The sequence below is a fragment of the Hypanus sabinus genome, chromosome 8 (assembly GCF_030144855.1).
Source record: "Hypanus sabinus isolate sHypSab1 chromosome 8, sHypSab1.hap1, whole genome shotgun sequence".
NCBI lineage: Eukaryota > Metazoa > Chordata > Chondrichthyes > Myliobatiformes > Dasyatidae > Hypanus > Hypanus sabinus.
The window spans coordinates 57,100,748-57,123,328 of NC_082713.1; the positions used below are offsets into that span (position 1 = coordinate 57,100,748).

Sequence of the window (22,581 nt, forward strand, 5' to 3'; positions counted from 1 at the left end):
CTCGACCATGTCAACATTTTGCTTTGTTCCAATAGGACTTGGTTACATAAAAGAATCCTCCAACTTGCACTATTTATGACAGAACGAAACATTTCAATTTGTGAAAAAACAAGATTTGCCAATTAAACATTTCTGAAACATTTTGAGATTATTTTCAACTGCATCTGTGTGGTTAAAATTTCAAGTTCTGTTTATTTTCTCAATATGTTTGTAATGTGAATACTCCAATTTATTGGACCTACTGAGAGCTTGTAACTTAATCCCTGAACAATTTGGAAATGTCATGTGAAAGCTGAGGTTGGTACCATGGTGCCAAAAAAGATCTATTGGTGGGTCATGACCTGGTAGGAATTGCTGACTGCATATTAATATGTACTGGTTTTTATTTCATCTTACAGAGTGTGGTGAAACTGATGCGTGGATTGCTACAATGCATGATGAAACAGGTACAAAATGATTCCAGGTTTCACATCGTATCTTTGTTTAGAATTATTCACATTTAGCACTTTGAACTCGTCCATGGCACTTGTTGGTTATAGCTTATCTGGACTACCTTTTAAATAAAGAAGCAAATGTCACATTACCACCCATAAACACATTCTGAGTATTTAATCTTTGTTTAAAATCTTTAAAAATATTTTTACTGAGGTTTTTTATGTTCTGCTTAAACTGAAGCAGATGATGCTTTATTTAACACTGAATCCTGTTTTGGGATTTGTTAATTCTTTTTTCTCAGTTTGGAGAAATACATCGAATCACTGGAGAAGTGATTATTAATATGAACAAGTGGAGTGTATATACATTTTCCCTTTCTCCTGAAGAAATTCTATGATTATCTTGAGGGTACAACAGCCTTTTGGTACCTTGCCCATGGTACCTTTCATCTTGGCTAAGTTTATAAAGAAGGCATCCAAACATTTGAGTTGTGAGAGGTGTCACAATTGGTTTGTTGTCACCTGATGTTAATGTACACCTTTTGTGGGAGTCATTGGATAGTCATCAAGAGCAGGTCTATCTGAATTGTTCCCCCCGTGAAAACCTGGAAGCTGATGGAACCTAATTCTATGAACTCAGTTGCTGCATGTTATAGTCTGTCATGAGACATTTCGCTATATAAGAGCTCTTGAGTGCCTTGAGATCAATAGCTACGTCTGTCAGAAATGCAGTTAAGTATACTTCATACAGATAATTCTGTTTTAAGGACATCCTTAAATTTGATTTTGTTCATCATTTGGAAAATGTACAAGAATACTCTATGGTAAACATACTACTACAGTATTGGAATGAATGTCATCTAAATCCATAAGGCTAATTAAAAAATTCAATTACTAAAAGTGGAGCAAGAGTTATGTCGTTCATAGAAACAAACTTTGAATCTAATAACATTTTGGCAGCTCTTTCATATGCTTGGGTGTCCCTAAGTTGAATGTTCTTAACCTGGGGATAAGTCATTGGGTATATTTACATCGAAGGTTGATGGGTTCTGGATCAGACAGAGCATCAAAGGTTTCATGGAGAAGGCAGAAGAATGGGGTTGGAGGGATATTAAATAAGCCATGATGAAATGGCAGAGCAAGCTTGATGGGCTGAATGACCTAATTCTGCTCCTATATCTTATGGTCTATTTTGCCATTGCTGATAATGTTCTTTTATATATGTAGATAAATAAAGTTGAAAAATTCAAGCAGACCCTAAGCACAAAGGATGCACTTCATGCAAAATACAACAATACAACATGTAATACAGTGGTTGAAGATGATAAATGGGGTCACTTGCAAATTGATGCCACCTCCCTTTACTTGTTTTATCTTGCACAAATGACTGCATCAGGTAAGGAACTCTGAAATGTTGCCTAAATATCATTTGATATTTCAAATTACTGGTAATTCTAGTACACCAGAGTTGATAGTTATATTTGTCAGTAATTTGAATGTTGTGACATCACAAATGCTTGCATTTCAACTGGTTAGTTTTGATTTACCTTTAGCTCTAATTTGGATATTCCACATTTTATTTATTGATGATTGTTTAATTTGATTTATGATTGTGAGCTTGCGGTAGTAGCACATTATCATTGAATGTCTTTCCTGCTTTAATACTTAAAAGGAGTGATGTTCCCTACCTGAACTGGCCTCAAAATCACAAACATAATTGTAGCTATCCCAGTCCTTTGTAATTGATTTTTATTCAAATTGGCCAGAAATTAGCATTTTCTGTGTAATGCAGAGTAATACGTGCAAGGGAAGTATGAGCTCTTCTCCAACTGGAAATGTACTTGCTGCATTCTGGAAAATCAAACCAGGAACTTGGTATCCAAGATGAAAGCAAGTGTAAGACCATTTACACACACTAATAAGAGATTTTCTAACCACAAGCTATTCACCAACACCTTTACCGGACCCTCTCTTTCCTCCAACTGTGCACTCTTGGATTGTAACTATTATTGTGCTATTCTGTTAGAGCTCTGTATGGATACTGAATATTCTCATCTCAACAACACTAGAATTCCAACGTTGTATATACTAGTGCTTACACTGGTGCCAGAATTTATGTTGGTGGTCTATCAGACTTTGTGTTACTATCCTTGAATCCATATGGGCTTTTGAAAACTTGAATAATTATTTTGGATACTTCCAGTTTTTTCACTCTATTTAATGTTTCCTTTTTATATGAAACAAAAACAAAAAAACTAAGTAGGTCATGCAATATCTGTAGAAAGAGGACAAATGTTAAAGACGAAGTGAATCTATAACTTCCTTGTTAAAAAGCACAGAAGTTGTGAACAATCTGAGCCTAAAATTCTTGGTTCCAATCATGCTGTCATTAAGACAGTATTCACACAGGTACTTTTGGTAGATCTTGGGGATTGGTGGCATTCCTACACTGAATTATCTCTTTAGACAAAAAAGTGACATAACTGCATATTTTCTTTTAGTATGATTCATTTTTCTTCCATTAATAATATTGATTTTGAATTCATAAAACATGAAGAATGAACAGATGAAGTTTTAACATCTGATGAACTTCACCTCAGCATTTGAATCCCTTTTTTTGTAATTTATATTTTTTATTGAAGTTCATCATCAAACAAACATTTCCATAAGATGTATTTCAGACATTGTACATATAGATCATATAATCATATATGTCACAAATCTCCACATAGTATTTATCTGAGGTATACACTTATAGAAAAAAGTACAAAGAAAAAACAAGCAAAAGGAAAAGACTATGTACAAGTAGGGAGTGATCTTTTTTTTTAACAACATATTCATTGATTTGTGAGAATAAAATCAGGCCTATGAGGCATTATGTAGTTAAACCATTTTTCCCAGTATGAATCAAATTGTTCCAGCTTATGATTAACAGATGCTATTATCTTCTCCATTTTGGAAATGTCCATTGTAATTTCCATCCATGCATTTAAAGTTGGGCTCTCCTGTGATAACCATTTCCTAGTAAGAGTCTTTTTACTAGCCACCAACAGTATATTCATGAAATATTTATTTCTTTTCAACCATTCTTGAGGTATATACCCAAAATATGTGGTCTTGCTCTCTAAGGGTATTTCACATTTAAAGATGTCTTGTAGGGGATTGTGTATCCCCCTCCAATGGTCTTTGATAGCAGGGTAGTCCCAAAAAAATATGATAATGATTTGCATTTTGATTTCCACAATTTCTCCAGCAAACAGGGAGCTTACTATCATAATGGGATTTCTGAGAGGGTGTAATAAAATATCTTATCAAGTTTTTCCATCTGAACTCCCTCCATTTCAGTGAACTGGTACACATATTATTGTCCATTCTTCGTCAGATATAATTATCCCTCCTTCCTTCTCCCATTTTGTTTTAATGTATGAAGTCGAATGTGTTTTAAGATTTGACAACCCCCTTATACATGCTTGAAATGATTCTACTACCATTATCTGAATGATATGCTTTTCTAAAGAGCTCTATCAAGCATGTACTTGCCTTGGTTACATTTTAAGCATCCTATTAACATATTGTCGCATCTGTAAATACAGATTTTAAAAAATCTTGTTTTTCTAATAAGTGTTTCTCTTTAAGCATTTCAAAACTGAACAGTGTTCCTTCTTTCATTATGTTGCAAAGAACTGTTATTCCTTTAGCTGTCCAGTCCTTAAATCTAGCATCCAGATAATTTGGCGTAAAATCCATTTAAGAATTGCAATATCCCCCTCTAGATTACACTCTTTTATAGTAGTTTTCCGTATTTTAAGAGTCAATTTCACCCATGGGTTATCAATAGTATTTATGTACCTTTGCAGGTTGTTATCAGCCAAAATTGCTTGTATGGGGATGGGAAGTACCCGCTCCTCAATGTTTTTCCATTGAGCATCATATGAGGGGTTGCACCAACATTTCACAGCTCTCAACTGTGCTGCAAAATAATAATCTCTAAGAGAAGGTAGGCCCTATCCCCCCCGTTCCTTTGCTAATTGCAAAGTTTTGAGACGAACTCTAGGCCTTTTACCTTGTCAAATATACCTTGATAACATCTTGTTCCATTCATTGAATTGATTTTGATTAATCTCTATTGGTAGGGTCTGAAAGAGATATAACAGTCTGGGCAGTATATTCATTTTAATAGACTTAATCCTTGAACTGAGACTGAAAAAAGGAATCAGGTTCCACCTTGCCACATCTTTCTTAATTTTTTTAATATAAAGGCTGATAATTGCATTCTGATAATTTTGCCAAATCCTTTGGCATAATGATGCCCAAATAATTGAAAGACTCTGTTTGCCATGCCCAGGGGTATCAACTTTCAATTTCTCTTGGTGGGCTATAGTTATATGAAAGTAACTGGGTTTTATCTATGTTGATCTTGTATCCTGATAATTGACCATATTGTTCAAAGGATTGCATCAATTTAGGTAAAGAGTATGTTGGTTGCCCCAGGTAGATCAAAATGTCATCCGCATAACAAGCCAATTTATGCTCTGCCCCTTTAATAGTAATTCCCCTGATATCTTCATTTTGTCTGATGTATTGAGCCAATGGTTATAGATATAATGCGAAGAGTAGCAGTGACCATGCACAACCCTATCTCGTGCCCCTTTCTAGGGTAAGACTATTTGATAAATATCCATTGATTTTAATCCTAGCGGTAGGATTGTCATATAGTGTCTGTATAGTTTTAATAATTGTGTCTTGGAAACCAAATCTATGTAAAACTCTGTAAAGAAAATTCCAATTAACCGAATCAAATGCTTTCTCAGCATCCACGCTTATCACTATTGCTTTGATTTTATTTTTTTGTATATGATCCATAATGTGAAGTGTCCTTCATATATTGTCTTGTGTCTGGCGTTGTCATATAAAACCTGTCTGATTGTTACGTATCAGTATGGGTAGAAACTCTTCTAATCGTTTGGCCATGATGGAGGTAAATAATCTATAATCTACATTAAGAACGGATATTGGTCTAAATGACCCGCATTCCATTTTATCCTTGCCTTCTTTCAGTATAGCTGGGTGGCACTTGTGCCTTTTTTAGAGCCCAGTTCAGTGTGGGGAGTAAAACAGGAATTAACTCATTTTTAAATTCTTTGTACCACTCCGCTGTATACCCATCTGATCCTGGTGACTTGCTTAATTTAAGACTACTAATTGCAGCTTTTAGTTCAACTTCAGTTATGTCAGCAGTCATCATTCTATTTTGTTCTTCGCTTAAAGTGGGTAACTCTAGAGAATTCAGGAAGGTGTCATTTTGGGTTATGCTTCCCCCTGGAACTTTGGAATATAGAGTTTTGTAAAACACTTCAAAAGCTTCTTGAATTTCACTTAGCTTATTTTTTTTTTTATCATTTTTGTTCTTGGATCTCTAATTCTATGAATTGTATTTTCTGCTATCTTTTATTTTTCAGTTTCCATGCCAGTATTTTCATAGACTTAGATCCACCTTCATAATGTCTCTGTTTCAGAAGCATTAAATTTTTCTTTATTCCTTGCATAGCCAAACTATAATTTCATTCCTAATTTTTTTTAAATTTCCTCTAATGTATCCTGTCAAATTCAATTTGTGTTTTTTTTCTCTAGTTCCTTCAGTCTATGTTGTAATTCCTCTAATGGTTTATTCCTTATTTTTTTCTTATATGAAGATATCGCTATAATTTTCCCTCTTAAGACAGCCTTCAGAGTATCCCATAGAATGGGAGGTGAAACCTCTCCATTATCATTGAATTCTAAGTGGAGACCAATTTCTTTTTTAATTTGTTAGCATTCGAATACCTTTAAATATATTTTTAACTTTGTTTTTAAAAAGGTTTAAGCTTTTTTCTAGAATTGAGGTATTTAATGTTAAGTTTTTTGATCTTTTGCATAGTTATATATCCACCATCTTTCTTTAAAACTTCGAAATTGCAAGTTAATGCTTTGTAAATTTACATACTGCCAAGTTTCCAATAAGTACTTTTGTGTCTTATCTTCATTTAATCGTGGCTGATACAATTCTGTGCATTTTTTGGGATTCCATTGAAAGCTAAAATCAACAGTGTCATGGTGTTTTATTTTATTTAATGATAGTATGAAATTCTCCTTTTGTCTCCCTTATTACTATCCAGTATTGAGCATGTTATTCATAGCTAGACACCTACTTTAACACATAAAATAGTAGACTTGTAAAAACATTGTAATTTTAATCTCATAATTCCCTGAAGCAAGAGAGCCCAGTGATATGGATAATCATTCACTTTCAGTGACCTGATTTGCAGTATTACTGTGGTCCTTGTATTACAGAGCCTGCAATTTGCTTCATGTCTAAATCTGCATGATGACATATTTAATTTATGATACTTAAATATTTTTAATGATCTCAATCTTTTAGTGTAAATATTAGGCTTTCTGTTCATGTATAAACTTTGCCATCACCAATATCCAGTTCTTGTTGAAAATTTGCTGATGTACTGTCACTATTGCACAGTGGAATTGAATAATTTGGTCTCCATAGTTGAAATTTTGTATTCAACACTAAAGGTTTATAGTTAATTACTGTAAATTTGAGTTTCTACATAATTCCATCGATATCAAAAACAGAACTGTTTTAATGCTACATTCTAAGTCATGAGATTAAGTCTTTAATAATGTCTGTTTTCTCCCCCCAGGGCTTCATATAATTTTTACTTTGGATGAAGTAAATTTTATACAGAATCTTGTATTTTATATTGAAGTAGCATACAAAGTTGCAGTGAGTATCCAGATATCCTGACCCTTCTGATTTCACTTTGCAGTTTTGTAGGGAGGAATATTGTGTTTTGTTCGGTGAAGAAAAATTTTTTTACTGGTACGGTTGTACAAATAAAGACAATCTGCTTTACATATTAAGCATATTAATATGTTTACATATTAGTACTGAATATTTTGGTGGTTTTCTTATTAATAAGCCGCACTGTCTTCCTTTCACCACTGGGTTTGTCTAAATCCTTTGGTAAGGACACTCGTGAGTTGCTTTTCCCTGCTACTTCCATATACATGCTTTCATGAAATTTTGTTACAAGATGACAAGACACATTGCTATATTATTATTGTGCATTCTGTCAAAATTGATGAATAACCACATGATTTGTTTTTGTCTATATACCTACTCTTTGGGTGAGATACCCAAATGGGGCCAGGCTGTTTGGCTTTGTAAAGAGTGTATAAGAACATTCAATATAGCAATAGATCCGTATTCTGCCTGGAGAACACCGCTGATCTCCAGGCAGAATACAGCCACCCTCTCTCTTCTATAGGCATGTGAATTCTGAAACCGTGGCTAGGTTTCTCTGGATCACAAGCCTCTTGACTTTCTGAATGAGCCTACCTCATGAAACACCTTACTAGATCCATATGTACCACAACCATCAATCTACCTTCATCAGTGTGCTTTATCACATCATCAAAGAATTCAATCAGGCTTGTGAGGCACAACCTGCTCCTCAAAGCCATGCTAATTATCTCTGATCAAAGTAAGCTTCTTCAAAAACTTATGAGTCTGAACCTAGGACAATGCCCTAAGCAGAGCTGAAGCGACTCCGATTCATAAACAGTTTTCAGCCTCATTTCTAATAGCTTGAATTTTGCTAAGGTTCCTTAATGCCCGATATCAATTATTGTGATTCAGACCTAAGCCCTCAGATTCAAGTCATTGTACCTACATTTAGATCAAGGCTGAACTAAGACCTTAAGCACCAATAATATTGTTTATGATGTTGTTCATCATTTTGGTGAAAATTGGTTAGTTTGGATATATTTTACCTTTTGTGGGTTGGCCAAATCTTGGTGATATTCCATTTTACTGTGTGGATGTCAATGTTACAACTGTGCTGAACAATGTGCCTAGAAGTACAGCTGTTTCTGGAGCACAATTTTTTGGCATTACAACTAGGTTGTAAGTTTCATTAGTGAATTGCAATGGTTGAAGGTTTTCTTTGATGCTGACAATCAGTGAAAAACATCCAGAAGGATCAATAGCATTTGCACTGAGGTAAATAGGTGGTACACAATGGAACAGAATGGTTGCAGTTATTCTTTTCTCTCTGTTTATCTCATCCCTGAAAATAACATATTTTGGTTCCTTTCCTTATTTTTCTGGCAAGAGTCTTTGATTTTGGTACCATTGCTATTTCTGCCTCGGATGTTTATGTTTGAAACTCCATTCCAGACTGCCAGGTTCTAACTTGTTGCATTTGTCCAAGCTAACCTTAATAGTTTCTTTCATGTGCTGCATATATTTTTGTTGTTTTCTTTTGTGACAGGACTATGGGATGTGGGAACGTGGTGACAAAACTAACAGAGGAATTCCAGAGCTCAATGCCAGTTCGGTAGGAATGGCCAAAGTAAGTATTAATTTATGGTTTAATGCAATTTTTATAATTTTAGAAAGGCAAAGTGATGGAATTGAACAACCTCCTTTTTGGGACCTGGAGTTGTGGAATGGAAATCTCTTTTCTGTTAGCTACAAGGAATTGAGAAACAGTAGCAGCTTACATTTATACAGCAATTGCTAGGGTAGCATGATTAACCAAAGCATATTTCTTCCACTGAAATGCCAAATATAGAATAATGATGAAAACCTTATTCATAGTAAAAAAAAATTAAAGATCAGATTAATCAAGAAGATTAATAGAAGATAGAATTCTGGAGCTTAAGGCCAAAGGTGGCTGAAGATATGGTTGCCAATGGTGGAATGGTGCAAGAGGTGAGAACTGGAGGATATATTGTAAAAGGTAAAAACGGTATGCAAAAATGTGTGACTGATAACATGTACAGTAATAGAGCAGTAGAATTGTACAGCACAGATATACTTAATGCTTTGCATATTTTTGTGCTTAAATAAATGTTTTTTAAACATCATGATTGTATTTGTGTCCCTCATCTCCTCTGGCAGTGCATTCCAGATACCCGCTACTAACTGAGTTAAAAGACTGTTTAAATCTGCTTTAAAGCTTCATTATCTCACATTAAACATAAACCCTTTTGATTTTGATAACCTTGCCATTGAATAAAGATTCTGTTTATCTACCCTGTTAATTCTTTATACACAACTATCAGGTGATCTCTAAGATTATTTCACCCCAGTCTGTTCAACCTCTCCCTATACTTAAACCCCAGGCAATGTGTGGGGTGAATCTCCTTGGTACTCGCATCCTTCCTGTAGTGTAGTGACTAGAGCTGCACACAGTACTCCCAAGTGCAGTCCAACCAGTATTTTCTAAAGTTGCAACATAATCTTCCAGCTCCATATTCTGTGCCTTTACTATAAAGTTATGTATGCCATATGTCACCTTCATTGTTTTATCTTTGTGTTGCCAGTATGAAGCCTTACTAAAGTTCATGTAGAGAACATATACCATCCTCCCTTTGTTGTTCCTTTTAGTTGTTTTCTCAAAAAACTCCCAATAAAGTTGGTAGGACAGAGCTTCCCCTACACAAAGTCATGCTGGCCAACTGTCCCTGATCAGCCTGTTTTTCCAAATGTACATAAATTAATAAATCCCTTAGGATTTCTCCAATAATCTCCCTACGTATGACATAAGGGTCATCACCTGTAGTTACCTGACTTATTTCTGCTTCCCTTCTTAAATGTTAGCTATCCCCCCAGTGTTTTGGTATTTTATCTGTTGGAAATGAAGATGCAAGTATCTGTGATAGGACCCCATGTTTCTCCTCCCATGCTTCCCATAGGAATTTGGGATAGATATTGCCTGCCCCTAGATATTTATAAAGCTTATGTATCCCAAATCAGCTAAGGTCACCTGCTGCAGGTTATTCACAACCCACTCCCTGAACTCTCTCTCTTCCATATCCTTGGTGAATTCAAATGAGAAATATTCATGTAGAACTTTGCCTACATTCCATGGTCCACCTTCTGGTTACTAAGGGGCCCCACTTTTTTCTTGGCTACCCACGTGCTCTTGATAAACTTATGGAATGTTTTGGAATTTCTTTAATCTTAAATGCCAACTTCGTGGCCTCTTTTTGCCTTCCTAATTTATTTCTTAATTTATCTCTGACATTGTATATATTCTAATTTCTAATTGCCTATGCCTGCCATATGCTTGATTTTTCCTCCAATCAAACATTCAATAACCCTTAGTTATACAAAGTTCCCCAATCTTGCAGTCTTTGTCTTTCACCTTCACTGGAAGTCTTTACAATTCTTTTTATTATCCTAAAATATATTCCCATTTGTAATCTGTTATTTTACCTACAAACAACTGCTTGCAATTTACTTTCAACAGGTCCTCTCTCATGATAGTAAAAGTAGCCTTTCCTCAGTGCAACAACTAAGCTTGAGCATTAATCTTACCCTTTCCATATCTACTTTGAAACCCACAGAATTATGGTCACAGTTCCCAATGTTCTTCCTCACTCACCCTTCCATCAACTGCCTAGCTTTATTTCCAGTTCTGCCCTTACCTTTAACTATCATAACATCCATAATTTTATATTCAATGTCCTTGTGATGAACTGGAACAGTAAGCAAAAGATATTTTAACAATGGTCTTCTTTTCAACCTAATCAAAATATTAAGCCATGACAAATATGCAGTATCCCTCATGGAAATCTAAGGTATCTGTGTGGTTTTCATTCTTTGTGCACAAGCTCAACTACCAAATTTCAGGAGGTTGGCAAACATGAGGAAATCTGCAGATGTTAGCAAACGTGCTTTCAGTATCCTAATTACCTTAGAGCAATAAAGAATCAATCAGAACTGATGAATTATCTCAACTAACTCTAGCAGTTGTGAATCTTTCTCCTCTCCAGCTCTCAAATCTTGGTAAGTAACTGACCAAATTCTGCTGTACTCGGTGTAGAGGCACTAGTTTAATTGATCATCTTTATCAGAATGATGGTATTAATATTTGAATCTCTTTTTTCCTTACCTGCTTCCCAGCCATCTTGTTTTTATTTTATTCTGCAAAGCAAATACGGCACCAGAGGTACAAACTGTTTCTCATAGAGTTGCATTACAAACCCATCAGTTGAAATTTTTATATTAAAGGATTCTTTCTCAACATGTTATTGTTTTTCCTTTCCTAGTATCATTTCCTCCATAATCATAATACATTGTCTATCACAAAATATTTTTAAGAAATGCGTGCACCTTCATCTTTTAACTGTCAATTAATAACTTGATTAATAACTTGGTGTATCCAAAACTCCACATGTTGAGTATGATTATTAGCCTGTTCAATTGCACTGTGAAATCCAAGTCCCTCCTTTGACTTAAACAGCTTCTGTTAAATAGACTCCCAAGTTACAAGTATAACATAGATAAGGGAGTATCTGCAAATTACAATAGTGACCACCAGCATCCATTTATTCTGTCATCTATTGTGTTGAAATCATAGACATTGAAATTTACCCAAGTCTTGTTCAGAAAATCTAGTTTACGGAGGGTAAAATTCTTAGGTGTTTTCTGAAGATTAGATTAAGTACACGTAGCTTTCATTCATCAGAAGTGTTCTGTGTATCAGAAGTGGAAAAAGATATTGTTTCATTGCAGCGTAGAAATACAAATGTTCCCTAGGTTATTTTTAAAAATGATAGTTTGGGTGTTGTTCTGAAATAAATCCTTTTCTGTTTGAAACACAGGCAGCTCTGGAAGCACTTGATGAATTGAATCTCTTTGGTGCTAATGGAGGTCCCAGATCAGTCATTCATGTCATGAATGATGAAGTGCAACTTTGCCAAGTAAGATCTATAGAAAGGTTGTTTTATTTAATATATGTTGTTGCTAAATTATACTGCAGTAAAATGTGATGTATTGAAGAGAATTGTAATTAGTATCAAAGTGTACAGATTTGATTTTTCTATTCAGCGTTCAGCATCATGTGGTTTTGGAGTGCAAAGATATCCACAATTAATCAAAACATTTTTTTTCTAAAGGAAAGGAAATCAAAACAAACATTTACAATAAAAATGAAATAAATAAATTGCCTTAAGAAATGTAAACCATGCACTGTAGCCTAAAAATTAATACTTCTAACTTTTGGAAAAATGACAGTTCCAATTTAGTTTAAACAACTTGGATTTCCATAGCTTTGTTGCCCCTTTTACTAAGGGCACTAAGTACTTCAGTGGGCACTTCTTTGGTTTTTGAAACATCTTAACTTCTTCAACATCTTCATACAGCAATTTTCTCTGTACGTGAAAATCTAATTTTCAAGTACCTGTATAAAATAAGAGATTTCAGTTCCTCAAAGCAATGCATAACTTGTGTTCTTGTGCTAACAAATACCCAATAAGTTCCATTTTCTGTGTTGTTGGAACACTAAAGATGTGACAAGCATTGAATATGCTAACATTGTTCCTTGTTCTAAGCCATAAACACAAAAGATTTTACAGATGCTGGAAAACCGGAGCATCATACACAAAATGCTGGAGGAACAGTCGACATTTCGGGCTGAGACCCTTCTTGTCACCTTCTAGTTAATACTCCTCCCACTCACCTCACATTTTTATTCTTGCATCTTCCCCCTACCGTTTCAGTCCTGAAAAAGTCTCTTGGCTTAAAATGTCAACTGTTTATTCATTTCCATAGATGCTGCCTGACCTGCTGAGTTCTTCAAGCATTTTGCGTATGTTGTTCTTTGTTCCAAATTTTATATTTCTTCTCCTTTCGTATTCAATGTTTAGAACATTTTTTTCAATAAAACACAGATTCTTTGATCAAAACTTTGTGCTGATATAAAATTGGATATTTTTAATACTTGATCTTATGCAGTAGATTTTTGATAAGCGTGTTATTTCTATTGCTTTCCACCTATTAGAGTTACAAATTCATTGGTACTTGTAATAAACAAAAATCATATGCATTTCCAAGTTTTATTTATATCTATTTTTGCCATAGAATTTTTTTTTCCCCAAAAGGGAACTATTTTTGTGCTAAGTTGGGCAGATAAGGGTGCTGAGTAAAGTTTAGTCAAGAATCCTTTGCTTTCACATGGATCAGAAATTAGTTTTTTTTCTGTTGCAATTGTTACGATGTCTAACATGCTTTGTGTTTTGTATGCTTTCTTATTGTGAGATGTGGTGCAGAAGATCTCAGTAGAGTATGATAAAATCTCTGCATGTGTCTTAATTTCAGGAATAGATAGATTACAAATTATAAACTCTGGAGATGGTGGGCAGGGAAGGGGCATACTTCTATTGGTAAGTTCATTGTGAAGAGTGATATTGTATGATGCTTATAGCTTTCATCCTGCTGTGCTTTTCACAGTACTTTGGTTCTTTATAAGAAAGTAGCCAGGTGGAATGGTGGAATTACCTGCTGATTTCCACCATATTTACTATAAAACCCACTTTCAATTATACAAGACCTCCATTATAGTGAAATATGCCAGCACCTTTATTGTAGGCTCAAAAATACCTAAGAGCCCAAACATCAACAGTATGGAAAAGGAGTAGCAGTGAAATCTGAGGACTGTAGCTCTGTGGGAGTTTAGAGATTGAGAGAAACTGATGAAGGATTTAAAACTGAGTATGAGCTTTAAATTTAAATAAAGCATTGCTGGATCATGAATTTACACAGGTAAAGAATGAATGAGATTTTGTTCAAGTTAATGTGTGAATAATGAAAGATTTGGATGATCATGTTAAAGAAGGTGGAAGATGAAGGCTTGATGGGAGTAGATTGGAACAGTTGTACTTAGAGCTTCAAAAGTATGGATAAGTGTTCTGGCAGCCAATGAACAGGCAGTGAAAGGTTGTGCTATGGGGATGGAGTCAGGTAATCGGGAACAATGAGGAAAGGGTGAGGATTAGAGGTAATAGCTTTGATCTTCCCGCTTTGAAGCTGGAAGAGCTTTATACTTACATTTTAAGCAAAGAATTTGCAGGTAAACTGTGGCCACAACTGTTGCAAGTGTAACCCCCTGGGTCGCCTCAGGCTCGCTCAACTTATTCTCGTCTAGAGGGAGCAGCCTTCGGCCCCGCCAAACTGGGTAATCAGCTGGTGTGGATGCTGTGTGATGTCCCCGCCTCGCCTAAAAACAGACAGTACACCATAAGCGATTAAATGAGTACAATTTATAAAGGTTACTATAACTAAGTGATTAATAATGATACAGTATATATGAAGAGAAAAATTAAAGAAAAGGCGCCAAACTTATCAAAGTCCAAACCCCTTCGTGCACAACCGTTGGAGCTCAATTACTGAAGTCTTCTGGCCACCATTTGATCCCCTCTGAACTCCTCAAGTCGCAGCTCAGGACCCTCCAAAGTGGTCAACCAAGCACTTCTAGCTTCAGCCCCCCTCCTCGGATACCTCCGGGCCTCGGACCCCCACTTGGGGTCCGTTCCTCGCCCAGCTTACAGCATTGCGTCCTCTCGCTCGACCCCCTCGTGCTGATCTGCCCAAAAGCCCGTCAACAAAAGCTTACAGACTCAGAAGAAAGAACGTTAATCCCCATTTGGTTTACAAAGGAATACAATTCTCGTTATCAGTAAATTTTAACCCAAACAAGCTTCCAGCACTCTCTCGCAACAAAGAAACATTCCTGCTTTTAACAAAACAAAGAAAAAAGAAGAAACCCCCATTCCTGCTAGTTAACAAAACAAAGAAGCCCTTTTGATTACATACACAGTAACAAAGAGAAAAGAAGAAACCCCCTTTTCACAAGAAAGAATGGGAATAGGCCGATATAGTAACAGTTGACTCTAAGGAGAATGATGTGGTCAACCATATTGAAGGCTGTAGACACGTTGACAAGGATTATGAAGAAGTAACTCAACCTGATTATTGTCAATGTATAGAATGCTATTAATGGCTTTTATAGAGGTTTATTTATTTTTATTTATTGAGAATAGGCCCTTCAACCCGTCAGACCTTGCCAGCCAGAAATCCTCTGATTTAATCTGAGCCTAATCACAGGACAATTTACAACAACTAATTAACCTACTGACTGGTACATCTTTGGACTGTGGGAGGAAATGGAACCACATAGTCACAGGAAGAGCATACAAACTCCTTGCAGGCAGCGGTGGGAATTGAACCCGGGCCACCTGAGCTGTAAAGCTTTGTGGTGGCAGTACTCTGGTACAAGTAGGTGTTATTAAGTTGTGCAACTAGTTTTGACTGTTATGTGCTGTTTTACAATGGTTTGTTTTGTTATAAGCAATGGATAAAGGCTAATATATGAACTTTAGTAGAACTGAGTTAATAATTGGAAATTGCAGGATTGGTCTTGGACTCCAAACAGCTTTACATTTATTGAACAGACTTTCATTAGCAAAGAAAAATATACATAGACATTAAAAATATGCTTTATTCCAGTTTATCTTGCAGTCAATGCTGCCAAGAGCATCAACATCTAAAGAAATTGATGCTGGTCTCCTCTCAGTTATCTCTTACCCAGCTTTTGCTGTAGAAGATATTGAACTTGTTGAGTTAACAAAACACGAGATCATCACAAAACTACAGGTAAGTCTTTTGACGAGCTTACATTTTTCTCCTGTGTAGGCTCAAAGGACTCAAATAGTCCTTTGAGGTCTGTCAGAATGCAGTTTAATAATGGGTCACATTTTGCCTCGGGCTCAGAAGTGTCATGAAGAGAATTTAATCTAATTTTTGTTCTTTTCCATTCCTGGCTTGGGATATATTCAGACCAGCTATTCACCACCCTAGCTCAAAAGTGCTAACTTGGTATAAATTACAGTTTGATTTAGCTATTTTTATATACTGCATTCATGAGTAGATGAGAAGGATGTGAATTTAATCTGAGAGTGAGTGAAATGTGGCTTAAGTTACACTCAGTGGCCATTTTATTACGTGCTTCTTGTACCCAGTAAATTGGCCACTGAGTGTATGTTTGTGGTTTTCAGCCTCTGTAGCCCATCTGCTTCAAGGTTTGACATGTTGTACCTTCAGAGATACTCTTCTGCACACCATTACTGTACGTATGGCTATTTGAGTTGCTGTCACTTTCCTGTCCCCTTGAAGCAGTCTGGCCATTCTCCTCTGACCTCTCTCATTAACAAAACTGCTACTCACTAGATGTTTTGTTTTTTGCTTCATTCTCTGTAAACTGTAGCGACATATATGTGAAAATCCCAAGAGATCAGCTGTTTCTGAGATACTCAAACTAGCAATTACTCCAGGGTCAAAGTGACTTGGATCACATTTCTTACCCATTCTGGTGTTTGGTTTAAACAACTGAACTTCTTAACAATGCATGCTTTTATGCATTGAGCTGTTACAAGTGATTGACTGAATAGATATTTGCATCAAAGAGCAGTTATACCTAATAAAGTGGCCACTGAACATAGGTTGTTCTTTGTAACATGCTTCTGAATGTAAAGATCTGACAACAGTCTGGCTGCCAATAGCTCTGTTGAAACTTGGATTAGTGGTAATTTTGGAAAGCTTACAGTGACCTTTGATCACACTCCATGTCCCTGAGACCTTGGTAGAACAAAGTTTGGTCCAAAGGCAGAAGATCAGTGACTTTGGAGCAGTGTAAAATCTGCTTCATTATATTCTCTGATCATAATTCAGTCCCCTTTACGTTATGAATGTCTCTGTTCAGTGTGCAATCATGACCATGTTTGGGCTTTGTTCTACTTCTCCATCTCATCCTGCTCCATCGTTTAAGTGAATTTTTATGGGAGTTGTATTTTTATTAGCTGTTTGTGGTCATTTGCCTTTTCCACTTACACTATTCCAGATCCATTACTATCTTTTGCAGTTCACCATTCAACTTGCCACTTAAATACTTTCTGTAATGTGGGGTTGTTTTTCCTTAGCTTTGTGTGTTTTTAAATCCTTCCCGTTTTGATGAAAAATTATTAACCCAAAATGTTGACTTTGTTTTCTCTCTTTAGTGCTGTTGAAATTTTCCAGCATCTGTTGTTCGTTTTCCATATCTTCCTTTTTTCTGTTCTCTTCCTCTTTTTTCTCACTGCAAGTTTCTCAACTAAACCAACTTGTGAAGCTGATCGTGAGATGCTATAAACCTTGCTCTAAATGGATTTGATTTTCACCTTTGCATCATATAAGGAATAAACATAATTTTGTATGTGGAATTACATTCAAAATGGGACTACATTGGTGCAGAGATGATCCAAATAACTTGGCTGTGCTTTTGTGTAACAGGGTCATTATGGTTGCCGCCGGTTTCTGAGAGATGGTTATAAAACGCCAATAGAGGTATGGTAGAACTCTTATTTTCCCCACAAATGTGCTTTTTTAGCATTAAATAATACTGTGATTCTTGATCATTCAAGTATGGAATAGCTCTAATATGTATTTTCTTCTGACAATATTTTGCACTTTAGTGTCATTTTCTTAATCAGTATTTTTCTATTATAAACCCTTGCAAGTGTATATGATGTATTTTGGCTTTTTGAGGTGTGATTTCCAAAAAAAAATTAGAAAAGTTTTGTTCTTTATAAATTGGAAAATTAGTCGGTGTATCTAGGATTAAAGAGAAAGAGAGTGTCAAGTTAAAGTTCAAGCTCAGTTTATGTTACTTCAACCAATATCACAATATCACAAAACAAAACAAAGCCCCAAGGTGCACAATACAGTACATATAACTTGGACATGCAACACAAAGTAATATCACCACAAATACATTAACAAATAATAATGTGTATATATGATGCAAGTTAAAAGTAAACAGTATAACGCAACTGGTGCTTCATACCTGATGAGAGCACTCAGAAGTCTTATGGCCTGTGAAAAGAAGCTGTTTCCCATCTTAACAGTTACTTGTCCTAGTACCATGGTATCTCCTGCCTGATGGTGGAGGGTCAAAGAGATTGTTGGACAGAAGGGAGGGTTCGTTGACAATGCTAAGGGAATTGCAGCACTCCTGATAAATATCTCTGTTGGGTGGAAGAGAGATCCCAATGCTCTCAGCAGTCGTCACAGTCCTTTGTAGGGGCTTGTGGTCAGATGCCATGCAATTTCTGTATCAGATGGTGACACAGCTGTTCAAGACACTCCTGGTGGTGCTCCTGTAAAAATGAGGTAAAATAGGTGCGGAGGGGGGCACCTCACTCATCTCAATTTTCTCAGGAAATGCTGCTGTGCTTTCTTGACCAATGTGGTGGTGTTGAGGGACCAGGAGAAATTGTCTGTATGTACACTCCCAGAAACTTGGTACTCCTATCTCTCTCTATGGAGGAGCTGTGAATGTGCAGTGAGGAGTGCTTCCTGAAATCCACAATCATCTCTTTGCTGTTATCCATGTTGAGACTCAAGTTGTTTGCTTGCCCCATTCTACTAGTCACACTACCTCCTCTGTACATTGTTCTGTGTCGTCGTTGATGAGGCCAACCACTGTTATCAGTGAAAACATTCATTTGGTTTGAAATGCATTTATGCATCAGCCACGTAAACCAAAGTGGGCTGGGCACGCATTCCTGTGGGATGCCGGTGCTAGGTGTGATGTAGATAGAGATGTCACTGCCAACATGGACTGAATGAGGCCTTTCTGTCAAGAAATCCATGATCCATTTATAGAGACTATAAGACTTAGGAGCAGAATTAGGCAAATCTGGCCCATCAAGTCTGCTCCGCTATTTCATCAGTGCTGACTTATTATCCCTCCAAATCCCATTCTCATGCCTTCTCATAAACTTTGATGCCCTGACTAATGAAGAATGTATCAACCTCCGCTTTAAATATACTCAATGACAGCCTCCACAGCCATCTGTGGCAACTAAAAAGCATACGCAGCCACCTATCTGGTAAGAAAATAGGTGGCTGCATATGCTTTTTAGTCAATTCTCGTTGGTGCACAGACATTGGGGTTATGTCAACTTCTTGTTTCCCTGACTTAGAACAACTAACGATTAAATGTAGTGTTTTGAGAGGCTGGTGTTGAAGAAGATCAGCTTCTGTCTGAATGGTGACTTGGATCCGCTCCAATTTGCCTATGGATAGTAAAATCTGGAATTAAGAAACAGATAATACAGTGTTTGTGGCCAAAGATTGTTAGAACTGTTGACTCTCATCTCATTAAACCAGATTTGCTTTCCTAAGTTGAGCTAGAATTGCAGTTATGGGCAGTGAATGTCGAGATAGAAGGGCTATATTTATCTTAAGTTATTTACATAGTGTTAAAGGGAAAATCTTAAAGAAATAGGTTAAGGAACAAATTGTGTGGTTGCATTGTTTCTGAGCATAGTTGGCTACATACCCAGTCCAGTCAGCTGGAGGGTAACCTCAGGGGATGAGACGAGTGGTCCAGAAGTAGTTTACAGGCAAGTCAAGGATCACTTGATTATAAAAGACCTGCCTAACTGTTTTGAGTTTTGTTCTACAACCAAAATGTAGTTTACAACTTAGTTTGTCTTGCATGGCGAGCCAGAGATGTTAGTACAGAGCTGTCAAGAGAAAGGGGTAATTGGATCAAGATGGAGAGCTGTTACTGAAACATCATTTTAAAGTGTAATTTGGCTGATTTTTATCATTGTACTTTCATGCACAAATTTCTTTGCAGACTAGACTGAGAAGTTTGGAGGTGAATAAATGAGGCAATGTACCTGAAGTGATGTTTTCTTGTAATTTGAGGAAGTTTTATATTTCTTATTTCTATTATAAATTTGAAGAAAAATTTAATGTAGCAAATAATACCAAAATTTACATGTGATTTAAAAAATGTCTAGATTTGTGTATTCCATAATTCCTTTATGTTTCTTGGGTTGATTTGTAGTCTGCTCTGAATCCAATGATAATTGTCCAAAGGTTAAAGTTCTTTTAGCACCTATCATCTAGCAGCCTTCCTTGAGAATTCTACTCACTAATTGCTAGCTACCACCTATTTCTCCAATAGCCAATTTGATCCTCCTGTACAGTTTTTTAAAAATTAAAGAAAAGTGGATCCTTTTTCATCTAGTGACTTGCATGAACCTTTATTTTACTATTCTCATGCATTACAATGGTTGCCTTGTCAATGGCTATTAAGGAAGGAGGAACTGACTTCCACTGCAGATCTTGCTTGACATATCCAATGTCTTTATTATTTGCACAAAATTCATCTTTCTGTTATTTTAGTTACAGTAGCTTATTATGTCTTTAGGATCCTTCCAGACTTTATTACGAAAATGCAGAACTGAAGTTGTTTGAGAACCTAGAATGTGAATGGCCATTGTTCTGGACATACCTATTACTCGATGCACTGTTCAATAAGAACACAGAGCAGGTAAGAATATGTGAGATATTTGATCCAAACAAAAAGAGCTTATATTTAGCACTGTATCTTCATTCTTAATTGGCTAATGAGTTGCTGGTGCAGTAAATGCTTACTTTCATTAAAATTTGATGCCAGCTAATATGAACTGGCAAAAAAATTATTGCATGGCAAGAGTCCGCCTAGTTTAAAGTTGACGTACTTGGCTTCAAATCAAAGGATTTTACAATTAAGCTCCACCCTAGAAATATCAGCACATAATTTTCATTGAATTCATCTCTGAACTGTAGTAAGCAGAGAAATATTGAACTAGGGTCACCCTTTACATTTTCCCATGGTATTATTTGAATAAGCTTCTTGCTATCCCAACAATAACTTAACACCAAAACATCTCTCAAGAAGTCAAACAACACACACAAATTGCTGGTGGAACACCGCAGGCCAGACAGCATCTATAGGGAGAAGCACTGTCGACGTTTCAGGCCAAGACCCTTTGTCAGAACTTCTCCCTATAGATGCTGCCTGGCCTGCTGTGTTCCACCAGCATTTTGTGTGTGTTGTTTGAATTTCAAGCATCTGCAGATTTCCTCGTGTTTGCTCCCAAGAAGTCATCTAATTGCTGCTTGTACGACCTAACTCTATATTATAATCGATTATAAACTGCCTGCAGCAGTTTTCTGTTTACAGAAATAGCAATTAGAACTATTTCCTCAATTCATGTACAAGCTGCTAGGTAATGGGTGGAGCCAAGGGTGGCAGGGTTTTATAGTGGCCAACTGTTTTAATTCCACTCCACATTCCCATTCTGATGTGTCAGTCAATGGCCCCCTTTACTGCCATGATGAGGTCACTCTGAGAGTGGAAGATCAACAGCTCATATGCAGTCTCGGTTACCTCTAACCTGATGGCATGAACATTGATTTTTGTAACTTCAGGTAATTTTTCCCCCTCCCCTTCTCTCTTTTTTCCATTTCCATTATGGCTCACCTCTTAACCCTTCTCTTCTCACCTGCTAATCACCTCCCTCTCAATGCCCCTCCTCCTTTGTTTCTCCAATTGTCCATCTCCTCTCCAATGAGATTCTTTCTTCGTCAGCCCTTCATCAGCTTTTTACTCAATTCCCCCTCACCCACCCACCCACCCACCTTCCCTCTCATCCACCCACCTGCCTTTCCCCTCACCCAGTTTCATCTATCACTTGCCATCTTCTACTCCCCTTTTTTTCAGTCCTGATAAAGGGTCTTAGCTCAAAGCTTTGACTGTTTATCCCCTCCGTAGATGCTTCCTGACCTGCTGAGTTCCTTCAGTGTTTTGTGTCTGTTACACTAGATTTCCAGCCTCTGCAGAATCTTTTGTATATACAATACACTATAACTTTTAGTTTATATATAAATACAGAATTATTATATCAAGTAGATATATTTTTGATAAAGCTGTATTTGCAAAGAACTAATGTACTATTTCTGGATGTCATATTTTGCCTCAATTTAGGCACAGGTCAAAGGGGTCTACTGCATTTTTATTTCTTCCAGTCCTTCTTTAGGATAAGTAATATATTTTCAAGGTCTTAAGATGCTGTTGAACATTTGTGACTAGATTATTCAGATATTTCTCTTCCTTTTTATAGATTGAAGAATACAGGGAAGCTCTGAACAGAGTTCTTGTTGTGCGCCCAGGTGGTATCCATTTAATACCAGAACTTTATGCTGTTCCAGCTGATAAGGTAATTTTAAAATACTTTCCGGTAGGTATAGGGTACGTGCAGAATAAATACTTTCAGATTGATTCTTCTGCAAATTTGTTGACACTAAGAATACTTTAGTAATAAAATGGCTTAGAAGTATTATTCTCACCATTGTTATTTTGTCTGAGCATTATTTCTGTATGATGTAGTATCTTGCAACTTAATATTTTCAGTGCAAATACAATAA

At 36.3% G+C, this 22,581-nt stretch overlaps 1 protein-coding gene across 3 annotated transcripts in view; it reads left to right on the forward strand.

Annotated features, from left to right (window-relative positions):
* Positions 1 to 22,581, forward strand: part of phka1a (phosphorylase kinase, alpha 1a (muscle)) — a 127,580-nt gene that overhangs the window by 14,209 nt on the left and 90,790 nt on the right. For all 3 annotated transcript variants that reach the window (XM_059977275.1, XM_059977277.1, XM_059977276.1), the window contains exons 3-11: positions 399 to 446; positions 1,662 to 1,830; positions 7,130 to 7,212; positions 8,762 to 8,842; positions 12,105 to 12,203; positions 15,787 to 15,933; positions 17,605 to 17,658; positions 20,540 to 20,662; positions 22,278 to 22,373. In XM_059977275.1, coding sequence (XP_059833258.1) covers positions 399 to 446; positions 1,662 to 1,830; positions 7,130 to 7,212; positions 8,762 to 8,842; positions 12,105 to 12,203; positions 15,787 to 15,933; positions 17,605 to 17,658; positions 20,540 to 20,662; positions 22,278 to 22,373 — 900 coding nt within the window. The remainder of the gene's footprint in view (positions 1 to 398; positions 447 to 1,661; positions 1,831 to 7,129; positions 7,213 to 8,761; positions 8,843 to 12,104; positions 12,204 to 15,786; positions 15,934 to 17,604; positions 17,659 to 20,539; positions 20,663 to 22,277; positions 22,374 to 22,581) is intronic.